At 45.3% G+C, this 21,121-nt stretch overlaps 1 protein-coding gene across 1 annotated transcript in view; it reads right to left on the bottom strand.

Annotated features, from left to right (window-relative positions):
- Positions 1 to 21,121, bottom strand: part of DNAJC15 (DnaJ heat shock protein family (Hsp40) member C15) — a 75,205-nt gene that overhangs the window by 15,628 nt on the left and 38,456 nt on the right. The window contains exons 3-5 of the mRNA XM_077483197.1: positions 18,968 to 19,041; positions 18,738 to 18,814; positions 8,673 to 8,743 (exon numbers count right to left, since the gene is read on the bottom strand). Of these exons, the coding sequence (XP_077339323.1) occupies positions 8,673 to 8,743; positions 18,738 to 18,814; positions 18,968 to 19,041 (222 nt within the window). The remainder of the gene's footprint in view (positions 1 to 8,672; positions 8,744 to 18,737; positions 18,815 to 18,967; positions 19,042 to 21,121) is intronic.

Genomic DNA, 21,121 nt, shown 5'->3' with positions numbered 1-21,121 from the left:
GAAAATTGATCACACCTGAAGTACTGATGGCCCATCTCATTACTCGAGACCCTAAAAACCCAGGAAAGTACAAAAACCCCCACGAAATGACCCCTTTTTGGAAAGTAGACATTCCAAGTTATTTAGTAAGAGGCATGGCGAGTTTTTTAAAGTTGTAATTTTTCCCACAATTCTTTGCAAAATCAAGATTTTTTTTGTCTTTTTTTTGTTTTCACAAAATTGTTATATTAGCAGGTTATTTTTCACACACAGCATATGCATAGCACAAATTACACCCCAAAACACATTCTACTATTTCTCCTGAGTATGGCAACACAAATGTTTGAGACTTTTACACAGCGTGGCCACATACAGAGGCCCAACACGCAGGGAGCATCATCAGGCATTCTTGGAGATTACACATATAATTTGACTACGACTACTACTACTACTACCACTACTTTTGAAGGTCCTGGAGAACCAGGCCAATGGAAACGCCCCAAAAATGACCCCATTTTGGAAAGAAAACCCCCCAATGTATAATCTATGAGGCGTAGTGAGACTTTTGAACATGTCATTATTTTCTACACGTTTTTGGAAAATGTGTAAAGAAAATGAAAACCCATTTCTTTTTACACAATGTTGTCCATTTACACAATGTTTCTAACATACCACGTGAGACTTTTCCACAGCGTGGCCACATACAGAGGCCCAACATGCAGGGAGTACCGTCAGGTGTTCTAGGGGCATAAGTTACAAATCTAATTTGACTAGTATGGATGGCTGAGCATGCATGCATGCATGCATGGATGGATGGATTGATGGCTGGATGAGGCTGCAATAGGCACATATCAGCGCTGTGGACACTACATATTTAGCCCACAGCGCTGCTGCCACCGATCTTTCCCCTCTCCCCTAGCACTGTACCAATGGGTACCGGGAGGGGAGAGAGGAACCAGATGGGTACAGCTGGGTATGGCTGAGTATTGATTGGTATGGCTAATTATGGATGAGGTGGATGGGATGGCTGAGCATGGATGGATGAGTATTGTTGAGGATGGATGGATGGCTCAGCATGGATGGATGAGTATGCAGGTATGCCAAGTATGGATGGCTGAGCATGGATGGATGGATGAGTATGCTCAGTATGGATAGATGGATGAGTATACACAGTATGGATGGCTGAGCATGCATGGATGGATGGATGGATGGATGAGTATGCCGAGAATGGATGAGTATGCTCAGTATGGATGGATGGATGAGTATGCTCAGTATGGCTGGCTGAGCATGGATGAGTATGCTGGGTATGGAAGAGTATGGATGGTTGAACATGGATGGATGGATGAGTATGCCGAGTATTGATGAGGATGAATGGATGAGTAAGCAAAGTATGGATGAGGATGGATGGATGAGTATGCCGAGCACGGATGGCTGGATGGAGGAGGCTGCAATGGGCACATATCAACGCTGTGGACACTACATATTTAGCCCACAGCGCTGCTGCTGCCACCGATCTTTCCCCTCTCCCCTAGCACTGTACCAATAGGTGCAGGGAGGGGGGAGAGGAACAGGAAGTGATGCCGGTTTATTTACTAGTGATCGTTCCTTCATTTAAAGGAGCGATCACGTGGTAAACGGTGATGGTCACAGATGTTCCCGGGTGCATGTGAGAGCGGGATTCTGGGAGGATGTCAATGTACGCCCTTCCAGAGTTATCCAACTGCGCTGCAGCCGTCATTTGGCTATAGCGTGGTCAGCAATCGGTTATTTAATTTTTATTTATTTTTTTAACAACTTTATTGTTATTCCAAAGGCTGAGCAACATGCCTTGTTATAGTATGGGCAGTGACGGCTACTCTTTACTGAGACATCTGGGGTCTATTAGACCGCATATCTCTCCTCTGCCCTTAAAAGCATCCGATGAGCAAACCAAGATCAGTTTAATCAGATATTTTACAGGCCGGTAAAGGCCCATTTACATTAGACTGAAACTGGGAGTGTCAAAAAAATAAAAAAAATACTATAATAAAAATTACTTTGTCGACGCGATCTCACGATGTAATGTTGGGTCCGCCGCGTGCAATGACTTATATTGGCATGGGGCAGGGCCACCCAATGACGTAGTTAGAGGGCACGCCCTTTGTAAAGTTATCACCCCATAATGCGCCGGGGGATGACATCACAAGGGGAATGTCCTCTAAGTCATAAGTAATTGCACACGGCGGACTCAGCATTACACAGGGAGATTGCGTCATGTCAACATCGGAAGAAGAACAGGGGGAAGAAGACCCAGCAAAAGATGAGAGAGAGAGAGAGAGAGAGAGAGAGAGAGAGAGAGAGAGAGAGAGAGAGAGAGAGAGAGAGAGAGAGAGAGAGAGAGAGAGAGAGAGAGAGAGAGAGAGAGAGAGAGAGAGAGAGAGAGAGAGAGAGAGAGAGAGAGAGAGAACTGCTTTAATAAAATACTTTAAAAACCAGGGCAGTGTGTTTATTTTTGACACATTTAGGTGAATAGGTAGGGGTACGATGTACCCCATACTCATTCACCTAGGATGAGGGGTCGTGATCCGGGGGGCCCCTTGTTTTACGATGTCACGATAAGCCCCCTGCCCGCAGACCCCAACAACCACCGGGCAAGGGTTGTTGGGAAGAGGCCCTTGTCCTCATCAACATGGAGACAAGGTGCTTTGGGGGGGGGGGGGGGGGGCGGCACAGCCCCACTCTGCTCCAAAGCAGCCACCCCTCATGTTAAGGGCATGTGGCCTGGTATGGTCCAGGAGAGGGCGCTTGCTCATCCCATCCATTCCTGACCTGTCGGGCTGCGTGCTCAGGTAAGGGTCTGGTATGGATCTTGGGGGGAACCTCGTGCAAAATTTTGTTGGGGTTCCCCTTCGAGATTCTCAGCAAACAAGTTGCACTGCAAGTTGGATCATCTTGATCCGATTTCTGGTGAGAGACTTCTATTCAAATCAATTTGTCTCGCATAGGGAACCATTGATTTTGAATAGAGACAGAGAAACACGGGATGGTGCATAATGCTGTGTATACAGCGCTAAGCCCCATTAAAAATTGCGTTTAACACCTTTTACCAGCAGCTGGTGTTTTTACAGCTCTAGCGCTGGAGCCTCAGAAAGCACTGGTCCTGGGTTTTTTTGGAGCTTAAAAACACCTATGCCACTTACAGCTCAAAAACGCCATGATGGGCATGAGGCCATAGGCTAACATGGAGAGGCATTTTTAAGCTGCAAAAAACAATCAAAAAAGTGGCTGTAAAAACGTCCGTGGGCATGAGGCCTAAATGTGAAGCTGGTAGTGACAGGTAGAGGCCTGTGGACCATTAAATGTCCATTGGTCCACAGTGGCAGCAACTCCCCTATTTCCAATAGATAAGTACTGGTAAAAGTTTATAAACCATCCAAACAGATTATTATATATAATTGGTGAGTGGAAATAAAAGCATGGGGAAGGGAAAGTAAAGGAAGAGCAGAGCTGGCCGGATCACAAAGAGCAGGGATCTCCCGCAGTGACACAGCTTGTATCTGAAACGCCGGCCGCTGTCAAAGTCCCGCCTCCTATGATAGCCAGTACACTGGTCTAATGCTGGGAAATTGAAGTAATGTGACATCTATCGTAGAGCCAGTCCAGAAGGTGGAACTTCGCGTTTCAGATCAAAGCTGTCTCACAGCAGGCGATCCCCACTTTTTGTGATCTGGCTGGCTCTCCTCCCAGTGATCCCCATGCAGTAATAGGCTGTGCTGATGGGCACTGATAAAGTTGTTGTTAATATATATTTTTGTAAGTTAATTCTGAACAAAACATTTAGAAAATTGTAATATATATATATATATATATATATATATATATATATATATATATATATATATATATATATATATATATATATATATATATATATTTTTAAATTTATTTAGGGGTGCTGAAATTAATCGTTGCATTGCGATTAGGGTGTCTCCGATGCGGCATTGATGCATAAGGACTGGAAAATCGTCATCCCGACTTGCCCCGCCCCTCCTGGGTGAGTGTGCCGAGCGTATTGTTAAAATGACTGTTTTAACCACTTGCTTACTGGGCACTTAAACCCCCCTCAGTCCCAGACCAATTTTCAGCTTTCAGCGCTGATGCACTTTGAATGACAATTGCGCGGGCATACAACACTGTACCCAAATGAAATTTTTATCATTTTTTTCCCACAAATAGAGCTTTCTTTTGGTGGTATTTAATTACAGCTGGGAGTTTTATTTTTTGCTAAACAAACAAAAAAAGATGCAAAAAAAAAAAAAAAAAAATCATGTTTAATAGTTTGTTATAAAATTTTGCAAACAGGTAATTTTTCTCCTTCATTGAAGTGCGCTGATGAGGCGGCACTGATAGGCTGCATTGGTGGGCACTGATAGCCTGCACTGGTGGGCACTGATAGGCATAGTTAAGGCGGCACTGATGGGCAAAGATGGGCACAGATAAGATGGCACGGATGGGTGGCATGGATGGGTGGCACTAATAGGTACCACTGATAGATGGGACTGATAGGTGGCACTGATAGGTGGCTCTGATGGGCGGCACTGATAGATGACACTTATGGGTACGGATATGTGGCACTGGGGTGCAGCATCTTTGTTGAGGCAGATTGTGGGCACTGCTGGGTGGCACTGACGGGGGGGCACTTATTTTTTAATCATCTTTATTGATGAAGGGGCAGGTGGGCACTGGCAGGTGGGCACTGGCAGGGCTGGCCGTGATCGGGACTGATGTCCCGATTACGGCCGCCGGTGATCGGCTCTTTTTTTTCTCCTCGCGCTGACAGCGCGAGGAGAAAAAAAAGAGCCGATCACCCCAGTGCCACATATCCGTACCCATAAGTGTCATCCATCAGTGCCGCCCATCAGAGCCACCTATCAGTGCCACCTATCAGTCCCATCTATCAGTGGGTGGTGCCCACCTGCCCCTTCATCAATAAAGATGATCAGCGCGAGGAGGAATAATAGCCGATTACCGGCTCCGTTATATCACATGATCAGCTGTCATTGGCTGACAGCTGATTATGTGATAAGGGGCCGGGATCGACCCCTTGCTCTGATCGGTGATCAGGCGAGTCTCATAGACTCGCCGATCACAGGGCGCGCATGCCGCTCGTGCACGGGACTACGTCAATAGACGTACTCCCGGAAAAGGAGATCCGCGCTGTAGCTGTCATTCGGCTATAGCGCGGGTCTCAAGTGGTTAATAAATGCTGTGTTACAATGAATGATGTGCCCCGCTGTATGTGCTTTTTACAAAAATATGTCACTTCATACCGAATTTCACAGGACACTACATCCCTCTCATGTGACAGTCCGGCATACCTCTCTCCGCTCTTCTCTCACATCTCTTCTAAGTCCTGACATCAGCAGGTAATTCTTAGCCCCGCCCGCTGACTCTAGCCCTCATATCAGAAGAGAGGTGGGCGGGGTTGAGAATTCCGTGCTGACGTCAAGACTCAGGAGAGAAGTGAGAGACGAGTGGAAAGAGGTGGGACGGCTGGGCAGCCACAGCTATTGCCCCGTGAAATTTGAAGTGACATTTTTTTAAAAAGCACATACAGCGGGGTACATCATTCATTGTAACACAGCATTTATTAAAATAAAGTCAATTTAACAACAGTAAGTAGCGTACAAATGTGTTTGTACTCTACTTCACGCTCCGTGCTGACAGATCCCCAAGCTTCCCTTTGCACATTCCACTGTAAACTTCTAGTGTGCTGGAAGGTGCAAACATGAATGCCAAGAAACTGTCAGCACCAGTGGCAGCACGTGCATTGTTGGGGGGTTAGTAAAGTGATGTCTGCATTTAAAGGGCACAGGTGGTTGCCTTTGACGGGCACAAGGGGCTGTGTTTCATGGGCCCAGGGGCTGCGTTTCATGGGGGATGTTCAGTATATTTCAGTTTGTTTGCGACCCCCCCCCAAAAAAAATTTGAGCACCAGCTGCCACTGGCACAGATACAGTACAGGGAACTTCACAGGGCAGTTTGTCAGCTGTGGATTGTAATCCCTCCTGACCTCCCAGCAGCAGTGTGTGTGAATGCCTGTACCCTGTAGTGCACCAGATTAGTACACTTTAAGGAAGCAAGGTTATTTTTAATTCAAAGCGGAGTTCGCCAATTTTGTGTTTATTAAAAGTCAGCAGCTACAAAAAACAAAACAAAAAAAAAAGTACCTTCTAGCTTTCAATAAAAAGACACTCACCTGTCCCACAATCCAGCGACATGGCCACCCAAACCCTCCATTCTTTCCGCCGCCTATCCACAGCGCTGGCAATACTACTGTGGACATCCGGCTGTAAAAGCTTGCGTGTCCCAGAAACGTGTCTGTGATGTGCAGGGCTGCTGTTAGAAATGACAGGGCCCCATACAGCCTACCCGACAGGGCCCCCCCCCCCCCCCGAAAAAAAAGAAAATATCAAATTACATTTTTGCTAAAATACGATGGTAGCAATGCCGTTTTGCACCCATGGCAGAAATTATACCCTTGCTACTACTGCCTCCTGACACCTGTATTTTGTTATAATTTTTAAAAATTGCTGAATAGTCATTTTTCTTTGCGAGACTGGCTGCAACTGTGAGCCAAGTGTTTGGCTTGCAGTTGCAAAGTGGCCCCATTGAATTCAATGGGAAGTTTGATAGGTGGTGCTGCCTGTCAAACTCTGCAGCCTGTGTTAAAATGCCGCAGCTGTGTAGTAAAACATTGCAACTACATCATGTGTACAGCCCTGTCTGACGGTATTGTTAGGATTTGGGTGTGCAGCTAGGGGTGGTGATAAATCCACGGCTCAGCCAACCATGTGTAAGCCCTTGTATACACGGTTGGAGAATCCGTCGGAATGTGTCCTATCGGACCGTGTCGTCGGATAATCCGACTGTGTGTGGTATGCATCGGACTGATTCCGTCGGAATATCCGTCGGACCCAATTTTCCAACATGTTGGAAATATTTCCCGAACAACTGGTCCGATCGGACATACTCCGATCATGTGTAGAAAATTTTGATCGGACCAAGTGCCACGCATGCTCAGATCAAATTCCTACATCAAAGCTATTGGCTACTAGCCTGAACGTAGTCCCATCGTAAAGAAATTACGTCATCACGTTCTGAAAGATCGGATTTTTTCACCAACTTTGTCCGACCGTGTGTATGCAACAGTTTCGGACAAGATCCATCGGACAAAATCCGACAGATTTGGTTGTGGAAATCTCCGACCGTGTGCACAGGGGCTAAGAGTTCTTAGGCTGCATTCCCACTTTGTATTTCCTGACCGTGTGACAAAGGGTAAGGGAAACGCATGCTTTGCATGCATTTTAGAAATGCACTGCAATCTTGCATAGTGCTTGTGGTTCCGTTAATTGTTAATGGCACCCCAAAAACAGCTTGCATTTTGTCATGTGACAAACTTGCAAAGCTGCATGCCTGAAAATGTTCTAGAACTTTTATGGTGTGTTTGTCAAATATAGGGCGCCCATTCAAGTGAATGGGCTGCCCTATGTATAAACAATCTAAAAAAATAAATAAAAAAATGCAGGAACGTGTTCTCGCTATGCTAAGTGTGAATGGGGCCTCAGGAGTGGCATATAGAAATAGCTGGTGCATTGTGGCTGGTGGAGATGTTTGTCAGCTGGAATTCTGAACTTTCTGCAGCTTCACCCCCCTTCCTCAGTCACCCCTTTCCATTAGAAGAACTACAACATTGAAACCCTACAGCCACAATTCACACAGAGCACGGAGTAGAGCTCAGGACTCATCAGGGAGGAACAGGCAGAGAACTTCTTACCTTCAATCTGTCTTCTTTGCAAGATAACGCTGCCAATCACAGGGGGAGGGGAGGGGGAGTTTAAGGACCCACAGAACACGGGCAGTGTAATGATATCAAGGCAGAAGCAGAGAGACAGTGTGCAGCTGTCCCTGCTGCTCTAAAATCAGGATGCAGCCCGAGAATAAAGCCAGCATGGGACAGCTTGCTAAACAAAGGGACTGCAGGCAAGTAAGTAGAACATAGGGATAAAGCACAGGAGTCACAAGGCAGAACAGCCAGCTCTCCTCTCCTGCAGTTGTCCGGGCCCCCTTTTGGACTGATGAGGCTCGGGCCCCCTACTGGAGGGCTGGCTGTACTGCCTTATCAGCGGCCCTGGTGATGTGTCCCAGAAGATTACAGGATGGAATCCTGTAATCTAGGTGGCCCAAGGGGAAGTGGGAGCTATAATATATAATATCTTTTAGATTGTAAGCTCCAACTAGCAGGGCCCTCGGATTCCTCCTGTATTGAATTTTATTGCGACTGTACGGTTTGCCCTAATGTTATAAAGTGCTGCACAAACTGTTGGCATTATATGACTATATGACCCCCAGCCTCTTGTCCGGCTCTAAGCTGAGACAAGCTACCACTATGATGAATTGTTCAACCTCCTAGCTGTTGTGAGCCATGAGAGGGAGAGAAATGGCCTCATACCTAGAATTAGGACATATCTAGCAACATGGGACCTTGTGCTATATGTGCTTTGTGCCATAAGGGGCAGAACAATGTAAAAATAAATAAACCGTAATGATAGTTCTTAAACAGTCAACATTACAGACTGCCCTAGTTGTTTTAACCACTAATGAAAACAAAGTAAAACAAAAAACAAAAATAAGCGAGGATACTATTATTTTACCTTTATCCGGATGATTTAAAACCATAATTTTCCGATGAGCTGCTCGAATTTTGGATTTGCTAGCAGATGGACTGTAAAAGTAAAGTTTTGCAATAAACTGTATGAACTATCAAGTGTAAATTACATTTTATAGCTTCACACTTTAAAACAAGCAGGACTTCTGCCATCTTGTGGTCAATACAAAGCATTACATGAGCATTTTAAATACAATTCTATTAAGACACTTGTCTTTTCTAAGCTATTAATTAGCTGACTCAGTAATTGTTTCTTCTACAGATTAATTTAATGCAGTTCTGTCTAACTGAAGCAGAAGGATTATTTGTAACTTTAAGTGGCTAAGCCAGCAATTCATCCTCAATGCCCTCACTGATTGCGAGTTAGACACTGCAGCTCAAATTCTGACCATGACAATCATACACAATCTATATTTTAAATCAGTAATTCTTTCACAACTTTAATTAAAACAAAATACAATCCTTTTCCACTAAAGTCCAACACCCGCTGTGTTCAAGCTTCTTGACTTTTATTAAGAGCCCTTTCACACTGCCAGCAGCCGGGCGTCGGCGGTAAAGCTAAAACAGCACTCTACGGTCGTTTTTGTGTCGCTTTTCGGGCGACGGCGGGGCGCTTTTAACCCTCGATAGCAGCTTAATAAAGGTTTAAAAGCGCCCATAAAGTGCTGCTGAAGATTTCAATGGTGCTTTAGGAGTGGTGTATACACTGCTCCTACAGCACCTCAAAAGCTGCTCCTTGCAGGGCTTTTTTAGTGTCCTGCCAATGCACAGCTCCAGTGTGAAAGCATTCGGGCTTTCACACTGACATTGCAGATGAGACTTTCCGGGGGCTTTACAGGTACTATGGTTAGCGCTAAAACATCTGAAAAACACCTCCAGTGTTAAAGGGGTCAAAAGCAGAAGGTTTTGGGCTTAGGACTGTTGAGAATAGACTCAAAAGGGGTGGAATTACTAAAACTGGAGAGTGCAAAATCTGGTGCAGCTGTGCATGGTGTCCAATCGGCTTCTAACTTCAGTTTGTTCGATTATGTTTTGACAAAAACCCTGGAAGCTGATTGGTTTCTATGCAGAGCTTTTTCAGATTTTGCACTCTCCAGTTTTAGTAAATCAATCCCAAAAGGTCTTCCCTCTCTCCACTGTTTAGGGTGCAGCTATGTAGCTATACAGAGGAATACTCTGATGCTGATGTCTTAAGGAAGCCCAATTTTAAATTAAGTATACAAAGTAGAATATAGAATGGTTTTGCATTGTGCGCAACTACTTGAGTACTAGCCTGTATATACCCCTACATTACCAGGCCATTTTTTCAGTGCTGTGATAGTTTGACTGTCAATTACTTGGTCATGCAAAAACTATCCAAATAAATGATACTTTGTTATACAACATATCATGTAAAAATGGCAGCACACTAGAAAACCCCCAGACAGACACCTTTATGAGGGGGGACTGCCACCGGCCACAGTTCAGCAAGAACTGGCTGAGATTCGAACAAAGTATGGGCAGGCTGAAATGACCCAGGTTGATTGATCGACAAGCTGGTTGTATCCAAGTTGATTGGATTTTACATGTGATTATTGCCAATAGCTGTTATAGCCGCTAGAAATAATCACAGTGCTCTCACGGAGGGGCCACCCCCACTGGGAGAATGAAAAAAAGGGGGCATAATATGGGGCCACTTTCTTGAAATTGTAGACTCCCCATCCCAGGTTAGGAGTAAGTATATTTAATATTGTGTGGTATAGTTACTTTAGGTCGCTGCCCCTTTAAGAGGCAAGAACAGAGGTATTCAGGATGGCGTCACGTCATGACGCCGGTTCCTCCCTTCCCTCTCTGTACCAATCGGTACGCTGAGAGGGGAGAAGCGGAGAGGGGGAGAGATGGCAGCAGTGCTGTGGGCTGGATGTGAAGTGCCCACGGCGCTGCTCAGTGCCAATAGTCTGCAATACTCTGTTGCGCAGTGTGTATTGCACATTGTTGGCACTCTGCAACACTTGAGTTTTCAGTCTTTTTTGATTAATAGCGCAAAAAAACAGCAGTGATTATATACCACCAAAAGAAAGCTCTATTTGTGTGAAAAAAAGGACAAAAATTTCATTTGGGTACAGTGTTGCATGACTGAGTAATTGTCATTCAAAGTGTGAGAGCACTGAAAGCTGAAAATTGGTCTGGTTAGGAAGGGTGTTTAAGTGCCCAGTGGTCAAGTGGTTAAAACAAATAAGGGTGTCGTGGCCAATTTTTTCCAAATAAGTTTTGCGTATTTATTTAGGTTTGTATCTGGGGAAGTTTGCTGCGGGTGGGGGTGGCCTGCAATCTCATACAATGGCTGTGCGAGAGTGAACAGTCAAATTCCTGGCACTGTCCTTGTATGGCTAGAAGTTGTGTGTTACTGTACTTGTTGCAAACTAAACATATAAATATAAGAATAGGGCTGAAACGATTAATCGATATCATCAATAATAACCGATAATGAAAATCGTTGTCAACGATTTTCATTATCGATTAGTTGGTCCGCACCTTCCTCCCTGCCGGTCTGTTAGAATCCTGTGTATCCTCCTGTGTCCTACACATGCGCCACATTCGCGAGCACGCAGCTACGCCGGCTCGCATTTTCCACCCACGTCTGCGCTGTTTTCGGCTCCTCCTCCCCCCTCTACCCAGCAGGGTTCCGATAGACCCACCACAGAGCGCCGGGCCGCCTTCCAGCGCTGCCGTGACTGGAGGGTGTGCACTGCACATGCATGCAAACATCTCGCGGCTTCGAGGTGCCCTTCGGAGGAGTCGGCCGAGTCACGTGTGGCACGTCCGGACTGAGACTCTGCCCCACACCACCCGGCACACAGAGGAGGAGCCGCTGTCACCATGAAGGGGCGAGAGAACCCGAGGACACCGGAGGGGGGGGGGGCACTGACACCTTGTGAGAGGGGAGGAATGTGTCATGTATACTGGGGGGGAGATGTGTATACTAATATAAATAAATAAATATAATCTCTATCTATCTCCATCCCCTTTTTCCGTTTTTTTTACCTTTACACATATAAATTTATACCTAAACAATATTTATAATTCTTCTTTTTTCCTTTTTTAAATATATTGTCCTCAATGTATACTTTCTATGGAATAAAGGAAAAGGAGGGGGGGGGGGGCGCACAAAAAACAGCAGTGCGTGGAAAAACCACCACCAAATAACCGGGTATCCTCAACAGGAGTGATCCCCAAGACCGCAACCAATTGCAGAAGTAATGCAACAGTGCATTAACATAACAGTACTGCGTTTTTACCGAAAAACCAGGAAAAAAAAAAAAAAAATGGTTGCATATTTAAATTGCAACTACACGGCCACCTGCAAAACGTTGCCGCCAAAACAAGCATCAGCCAATGCACGGACATCTACCTTGTAGAACTTGGTAAACGTATGGACAGACGACCAGGTCGCGGCCTTACACACCTGAGCGACCGACGCTTGGTGTCGAAAGGCCCAAGACGTCCGATTGCCCTCGTAGAGTGGGCCGTGACCAGAAAGGGGGGCACCTGCACCTTCAAGGCATAGGCTTGTACTACAATCTGTCTGATCCACCTGGAAATGGTGGCCGACGAGACCGCCATGCTCGTCTTTGGAGCAGCCAAGGAAACAAACAGTGAGTCTGACTTCCGAAAGGGAGCCGTGGCAGTCAAATACACCTTCAGGGCCCTAACCATGTCCAGAGCGTGAAGGGCCACTTCTTTGGGGTGCTTCGGCTTAGGACACAGTGATGGTAATACAATGTCCTCGTTGATGTGAAAAGTCGAGACCACCTTCGATAGAAAAGATGGTTGCGGACGCAACACCACCTTATCCCTGTGGATGACCAGATAGGGCGACTTGCAAGACAAGGCCGCCAATTCCAAAACCCTCCTGGCCGATGTAATGTCCACTAGAAAGACCACTTTCTGGGAAAGAGTCAACAGGGGAATCTCCCTGATATTTTCAAACGGTGGTTTTTGAAGTGCCGACAACACCAGATTCAAATCCCATGGAGGCAACGGTGGGCGCAACGGAGGGACTACATGTCGTACCCCCTGAACGAAGGTACCCACTAAGGAGTGCGATGCCAGGGGTCATTTAAAAAAAGATTTGCCCATTGATGGTGCTCAATGCCAATCTCTGGTTTACTCCTTGCTGGAGAAATAGCAGGATTCTTGCTATGGAAAAGGAACAGATGCCATCCTTTCTCCTTACACATGGAGATGTAGTCCTTCCAGGTACGATGGTATATCTTCCGAGAAGAAGATTTCCGTGTCCTCAACATAGTTGGAATTACTGAGTGCGAAGACCCCAGTTCCTCAACACCTGGCTCTCAATAGCCATGCCGTTAAAGCCAGCAATGGTAAAGCAGGATGGAAAATTGGACCTTGAGATAGGAGGTCCTCTCGCAACGGCAGTCGCCAGGGAGAGTCTACCATCAGGCGCACCAGATCTGTGTACCAGGGACGCTGAGGCCAATCTGGGGCAACCACTATTACCAGGATCCCCTCAGCTTCCACTCTGCAAAGCAGATGTGGCAACAACTTCAGTGGAGGAAAGGCGTAGATCAGCTGGTACTGATCCCACGGAGCCACCACTGCGTCTGACGAGTCTGCCCATGGATCTCTTGTCCTGGGCACAAATCTTGGCACCTTCCGATTGAGACGGGAGGCCAGTAGATTCACATTTGGTGTGCCCCACTTCAGGCACAGCAGCCTGAATGTCTCCGGATGCAATACCCATTCTCCTGGGTCCAGCATTTGTCGACTCAGATAGTCCGCCTGCCAGTTTTCCACTCCCAGGATGTAAATGGCTCACAGAAGTATGTGAGCGACCTCCCGGGCAGCGGTTGAGCTTCTTGTTCCCCCCCGATGATTTATGTATGCCACAGCCATGGCATTGTCCAACTGTATCCTGATCGGACGCCCTTGAAGCCTCACCGACCATGTGTGGAGACACAGCCTGATTGCTCTCAATTCAAGCAGATTGGTCAGCAACTCGGATTCTTTCGTCGACCAGAGGCCCTGAGTCGACAACCACCATCACTCCACCCCAGCAGGATAGACTGGTGTCTGTAGTGATCACCGTCCATTTCAGAGGAAGGAACGATTTTCCAGACTGAATCACCGGGGACCTCAGCCACCAGATCAGAAAGTTCCTGACTGGTTGGCTCACCTGGATCTGTCGATTTAGGGACAGCCGAGACTTGTCCCATTTTAACAAGATCTCCTTCTGTAGTACTCTGGTGTGGAACTGGGCGTAGGGTACCATCACCAATTTCTTCAGGTTCAACAGCCACCCAAATTCTTGCAGGGTCAGCATGGGGATCGCCATATCCTCCTCTGATTCTGAGGCGGAAGATGCTCTCAGCAGGAGATCGTCCAGGTAGCCCACGATCGCGATCCCACGTTGTCTCAGCAACGCTAATACTGGAGCCATTACCTTGGTAAAGACTCGGCGGGCTGATGCCAGACCAAAAGGAAGAGCCATAAATTGGTAATGGGCTTCCCCGACCGCAAAACGCAGAAACTTTTGATGCCGAAGGCAAATGGGTATGTGCAGGTACGCATCCTGGTTGTCTAAGGACGCCAGGGAGTCCCCTTGATGGAGTGCAGCGACTGCCGAGTGAACAGATTCCATTCTGAACCTCTGCACTTTTACAAAGTGATTGAGGACTTTCAGGTCCAAGATCGGATGTACCCCTTCCTTCTTGGGAACCATAAACAGATTTGAGTAGAATCCCTAGAAGCGTTCCGATTCCGGAACTGGTACAATCACCCCGCGATCCAGCAAGTCCCTCACCGCCCCCAACAGGTCCTCCCGGCAAACCGGGGATACGGGTATGCTGGAGGGGAAGAATCTGTCTGGCAGCAAAGAGAGAAACTCTATCTTGTAGCCTGTGGAAATCAGATCGCAGACCCATTGGTCAGATAATTGGGAGGACCACCGGGCTGCAAACTCCCGAAGTCAACCCCCCACCAGAGACATGGGTGGGGGCAAACCTTCATGCGGTAGCACTTTTATTCGCAGGCTTGTGGTTCCAGGGACAGAACCGGGCGGACGAAAAAGCCGTTTGTGAGCGGAAAAAGAGGGCCTCTGCCTGCGGCGTGGCTCCTTAGCTTTCCTGGCCTGTGGGAGTAGTGTACTCTTACCACCAGTAGTGTTTTTAATAATGTCATCTAACGAGGCTCCAAAGAGTCGGTCGCCAAGGAAAGGAAGATCCGCCAAGGCTTTCTTTTAGCCAAATCAGGCACCTCAGCACCACAGCTGACCTGGATAACAGAGGGAGAGTATCCAGGGCCACGTCACAGACGTACTTAAGGCCTTGCACTAGTTGGTCTGCTAGTTCCACGCAGACAGGGGAGGCCTGTTGCTCTCCCAATTCGCTGTGCAAACGTTTTGCCCACTCAGTCACTGTCTGTGACACAAGTGCGGATGCCAGTACAGGTTGCACGGCTGACCCCACAACCGTAAACAAGGAATGAGCCACCGCCTCGGCCTTCCTGTCCGCGGGATCCTTGAATGCAGGAGTCCCCTCAACTGGGATCATGGTTACTTTCACATGCTCTCGCTACCAGACACTGCAGCTCACAGTGAGAGGGTTTCAGCAACAGAGGCAGTGCTAACAATCTAGGAAACAGTGGGCAAGAGTAGTTGTGATCAGGTGCTGATCGACAAACTACAGACTTGTGAATTAGCAGTGTCAATGGTGATAGCCATGCCCCCTGCAACATTTCATCTTAGCCCAGAGTGGCAACTCTGCTCAGAATTCAGGTGCAACGCAGCAGGTTTAAAACAGATTTGTGGGACTTTGCATTGGTGATGAAGTTATAGTTACCGTATTTATCTGCGTATAACACGCAGTCCCGCATGAGCTGGCGAGAGCTACCGAGCACCGCCGAGATACACAGTACATCCGGCTCTATCTCGACGGCGCTGTTTTTAAAACGGCAAGGCTGCATTGATGGGCATTTAAATGTAAGTTTTTTTTTTTCCTTAAAATTAAATTGGAGGTTTTAGCCCCAACTGATAGAAGTGTTGAATACGTTTCTGAAAATCTTTGGAATTGCTATGGGGTCAGATAATTGTTTTGGAAACCACATCAGTATGTTAAATGCACAGAAAAAAGTAGGAGCAACAACTAAAAAGTATAAAAACAATAAACAGGAGTAGAGCTCTGTTCATTTCTTATATAATATATACAGTGGCAAGTATGTGAGCCCCCTTTGGAATTAACTGGTTTTCTGCCATAGTTTTCCATAAACTGATCCTCACCCAAGTCACAACAATGGACAAACACAACAGACTTAAGCTAATAACAAACAATTCTAATTTCTCGTGTCTTTATTGAACACACCCATCAAAACATTCACAGTGGTAGAGGAAAAAGTAATTAAACCATTGAAGTTAAAGTGGTTGTAAACCCTTACAGATCAATTTGACCTACAGGTAAGCCTAGATTAAAGCTTACCTGTAATTCCAAGAAATATCTCCTAAACCTACACGGTTTAGGAGATATTTGCCAAAAGACAGGCACCGCTGTCTACGGCAGCAGCACGCAGGCGCACTGAGCATGCTGCTGCTAACGGCGATATGCAGTTAGTGGCGGTTCTCATGTGCGGGAGTGACGTCATCACGGCTCCGGCCAATCAAAGAGCCAGAGCCACGATACCCGTAACGAAGATGGACGCTCCGAGGGGACAGCGGTGACATCGCTGGCTCCTGTGTCAGGCAAGTGACATGTAATGGGCTACTATGCGATGCATAGTAGCCCATTATGCTTTACCTTTGCAGGGAAACAAAGAGGAAGTAAACCCACCATAGCTGGTCGAATCTTCTTTGACAACTGCATGACCATTCCTCTTTACAACGTTGCTTAACCACTTGCCCACCACTGCACGCCAATGTACGTCCCTTTAAATTTGCCGTCGAGCAGAAGCGCGGTAACGTGTCCACGAGTCCCGCAAACTCGATGTTCGCCGGCATCCCATGATTGCAGGGAGAAGATGCCCATGTAAACAAGGAATTTCCCTGTTCTGCCTAGCAACATGACAGGGATCTACTGCTACGATTTATAATAAAAATGCCATAAATCTATCCCCTATTTTGTAGACACTATAACTTCTGCACAAACCATTGTGATTTTTTTTTTTACCAAAAATATGTAGAAGAATAAATGTCAGCCTAAACTGTAGAAGAAATTTTATTTTTATTTTTTTAAATATTTTTTGGGGATATTATAGTAAAAAAAAAAAAAAAAAAAAAAAAAAAAAAAAAAGTTTTGTTTGTTTCAAAATTGTCTTTTTTTTTTTTGTTTATAGCGCAAAAAATAAAAACCGCAGGAGGTGATCAAATACCACCAAAAGAAAGCTCTATTTGTGGGGAAATAAAAAAAAAAAAAAAAGAATGTCAACTTTGTTTGGGTACAATGTTGCATGACCGTGCAATTGTCAGCTTAAGCGATGCAGTGTCGAAACGCAAAAAAGGCTCTGGTGAGGAAGGGCAAAAAAAATCCTTCCAGGTCTGACGTGGTTAAGCTCAGACACATTTGTAGAAGATCTGGTGTGAATCGCTTTTTTGGCGTCATTCTACAGCATCTCTATGGGGTTAAGGTCTGGACCACTTCAAAAAGCGCATTTTAATTTTCAGAAGACAGTCTGTTGTGGATTTACTTCTGATACTTAGGGTCATTTGTCCCGCTTCATCACCCACCTTCTACTAATTGTCAGCTGGTGGACAGCCATCCTGACATTATCCTGTAGGATATTTTGGTAAAACTGGGAATCAGTTTTCCCCACAAGTCCCGGTCCAGGCCCCTAAGGCAGTGAAGCAAGCCCAAATCATGATAGTCTCTTCAACCATACTTCACCGTTGGCATGTTTTTTGAGTTCCAAGTATTCTTCCCAAATAATTAAACTTTTAGGTCATTAGTCCACAAAACATTTTCCAAGTACTGTTGCAGTTTGAAAAGGTGCCCTTTGGCAAATGTTAGGTGCGCAGAAATGTTTTTTTAGAGCATTGGCTTCCCTCCATTGTGTTCTGCCATAGACACCCTGCCGGTTCAAAGGCTTACGTATGGCAGACTCATAAACAGGGATGTTTTCCAGTTGCAGCGAGGTCTTCAAGCCTCTGTTACTTGTGGGTTCTTCACCTCATTGAGGATTCTGCATTGTATGCATTAAGCTAAAAAAACTTCTGTACTGCAGGAGTCCCCCCCATTCTTACTCAAGCCTGATCCGATCCAGGGATCTGTACGAGAGCAGCGGCTCTCACCGCTGCCTCCCTCCTCACTGGGCAGATTGATATTAGTGGCAACAATTGGCTCCCGCTGTTGTCAATCATACGCCAGGATGAGGTAATGGGAGGTTTGGCCAAATTGCCTGGCCTGTGTCAATAAAAGCCACTTTCCCTGGGGGCACTCACTGAAGAGGGATGGTCCGGAGAGTAGGCGGGGGACCCCAGAAAAGGAGGCTCGGGGCTGCTCTGTGCAAAACCATTTAAGGCAAGTATCCCCCCGCCAGTGCCCCCCTAGCAATCTGTACGGGGGTAAGCATGCCACTCTCTCCATGCAGGCTGTGATTGACAGCTGGAGCCAATGGCTGCCTCCATGTCCAGTGAGGAGAGAACCGCTGCTATTGGGCATAGCCCTGGATTGAGATTGGGCTCAAATGTTTAAGGTGGCTAAACACAGTAGATTTTTTACATGAATGAAAGCTTTAAAAACCTTCTGCATTTATAACCACTTTAAGCACATTGTGTTAGTCTATTGTTGTAATGTTGATGAGGATCAGATCACATTTCATGGCAAAATACTGACACAGGCGGTTAATTCCAAGGGGTTCTCATACTTTTTCTTGCCACTGTAGATGGATATCTAGGGTGTACTTGCACACATTTCAAGAAAGCATTTAACTGAATATAAACATGATATGCATAAATCCTTTAAAGAGCGCTTAATTAGTGGACAGAACTTTAATTTCACTGCTTTCCTAACTGATGCTTAGTATATTCATTTCCTATGTCAAGGAAAAACACAAGAAAGACACCCACCTGATGCCTAAAATTAGACTGGCTTCTCGCCTACTCATTTTCTGCTCAAATCCGCCTTTGTAGTAATAAGAAAGGCCCTACAGAAAGAGAAAACAAATCCATGTTGCAGAAATCACAGCAATGTAACAAAATCACACTCCTGGACGTGATCAGAAACTGAATCTGGGATATACAATGAAGGCTTGTACTGTTCTGTCTTACTTGGAAGAAAAAACTCAATTCACACTTACCGGAGTCGAGATTTTCTTTGCATGCTCTACAATAACTTGACACAAGGGTTTCCACAGCTGGAATGCAAAGCGACCTAGAAAAATCCACATCATTTAATAAGGCTCTCTGTATGAATATGTTGTGTTAAAATGAATGCTAAACCAAATAGAACAAACATGTTAGTAATATGATATACATTAAACTCATAACCTCAGGACAACATTTGTATTATGAATGTAATTTAGTTAGTTAGGAAAATGCAAACTAATTGCAGCTCGTTATTGAATAAAAACCTTGGTTACTTTTGTTCTGGGTGTTTTAATATTATTTCATATAGTCAGGTAGGGATAAAAATAAAGCTTCCCCACAGGGATCAGCACTTCTATTATTCAGTAAAAGATTCTCTGTATGAGAAAATCATGTAAGATAAACCTTCTGAACTGAAACTCTCTCCTGTGGTTATTATGACACTGAAGTATGAGACAGAAGAACCCTATCTAAGGATCCAGTCTACTCACTAATCAATGCAGCACAGCTCTCTAACCAAATTGTAAAGAGGATTTATGGACTACAACCCTGGATGGACATTACAGCTAGATGGCTTTAAACAATAAAAAGGTGTATCTATGAAAACAACAATACTTTATAAAATGTCGTTATAAATAATAGGTACAGACTTGAGTGTGTGAGAGAGATAGATAGATTATATATATATATATATATATATATATATATATATATATATATATATATATATATATAAACACACACACACACACACACACACATTTTAAAGGCTATATGTTTAACTTTTCTGTTAAAAGGACTATGCAGACAAGGGGCCCATGTCAGTTAATACTACTGAGCACCATTTGCGGAATCCCTGAAGTCTGGACAAAAAAAACGTCCAAAATGTGATCATTCTTCCATCCTGCCTTCTTGTTAGTATTCTACACACATTTGTCACAGTTTACCAGCTAGCTAGCGTGCCACCTGGTTCAAAAGTAGCCACTTGCAGACCGAAATATGTAAATATTAATAGTAAAAAAGTGCCTCCATCCCATTACATATAAATGGTTTGTCGCCATTTAAACGAGCATGTGCAATTTTGAGACGTAACATGTTAGGTATCAATTTTTTATATTTTACCAATAAATTGGGTTGTATATAGTGTTTTTTTGCAGTTCATTAAAAGTGTATTTTTTCCATGAAATTGCATTTGAAGAACAGCTTGTATTTGGCAATTTCCTGACAGAGCTGATCTACCACCTGGGTCTGCAGTTTTAATTGCACCAAAGGTGTCAAGGGGCGGCAAGGACACAGAGTGGAAAATATCTTATAAACCCAGCTTTGACTGGTGTCTTTATGAGGCAGTGTAGAGTATCTTTACACTAAGGCCCCTGTCACACTGTCGGACCGTTCAGGTCCGCCTGCCAGTTTTGTCGGTGGACCTGAACGGGGTGCTCCATGCTAGTCTATGGAGCAACGGATGTCAGCGGTGGCACAATGGTTTCCACATCTCTGAGAAAATATCTCCCTGCTATCTGTGCATTACAGTAGACTCACCTCACCCCCTGACTCCGTCTTGCCTCAAATTCCAGTGGGTTGGCAAGGCTCATCACTCCACACCTCCTTTTCCAGAGGGGTGAGTGTGTCGATACATGGCTCACTAGACCACCAGGAATAGTGAGGTGGATACCGAGGGAAGATATGTCATTTTACATTGCCGCCTGTTTTCTTTGAACTGTATACTTGCCTTTTTTATATATCCCACCTCTGTATAGTCATTAGGTCCTGCGGGTGATGCTGGAATTTCAGTTGGGTCACCTGGATGTACCTCTGTGTACCTTGGGTTAACTGTTTTTTTTTTAGGGTGAACATACTGGTCGTCTTTTAGCTAAAATTGCCAATTTTCAACAGACATCGCCATCCATTGGTGCCTTAAGGGCATCGGATATGAAAGGTGACAAATTCCCCGGAAATTATTATGAAGGCTCTTAGTTCATATTATTCAGATTTATAGCTTTCTCAGTAGAACTACACTAACAATTCCTTACATGCATATCTTAAAGGGGTTGAGCTACCTACTCTATCAGACACAGATCGACAACAACTGGATGCTCCCCTGATACTAGAGGAGCTACAGATAGTGACCAGAATGTTCTAACGCCAAG

The sequence above is a fragment of the Lithobates pipiens genome, unplaced genomic scaffold (assembly GCF_037356315.1).
Source record: "Lithobates pipiens isolate NorthernLeopardFrog02 unplaced genomic scaffold, aLitPip1_a1.2 Scaffold_16, whole genome shotgun sequence".
In the NCBI taxonomy this organism is placed as follows: domain Eukaryota; kingdom Metazoa; phylum Chordata; class Amphibia; order Anura; family Ranidae; genus Lithobates; species Lithobates pipiens.
Note: the sequence above shows the minus strand (reverse complement) of the source record. Positions and strands in the feature narration are given on the sequence as shown.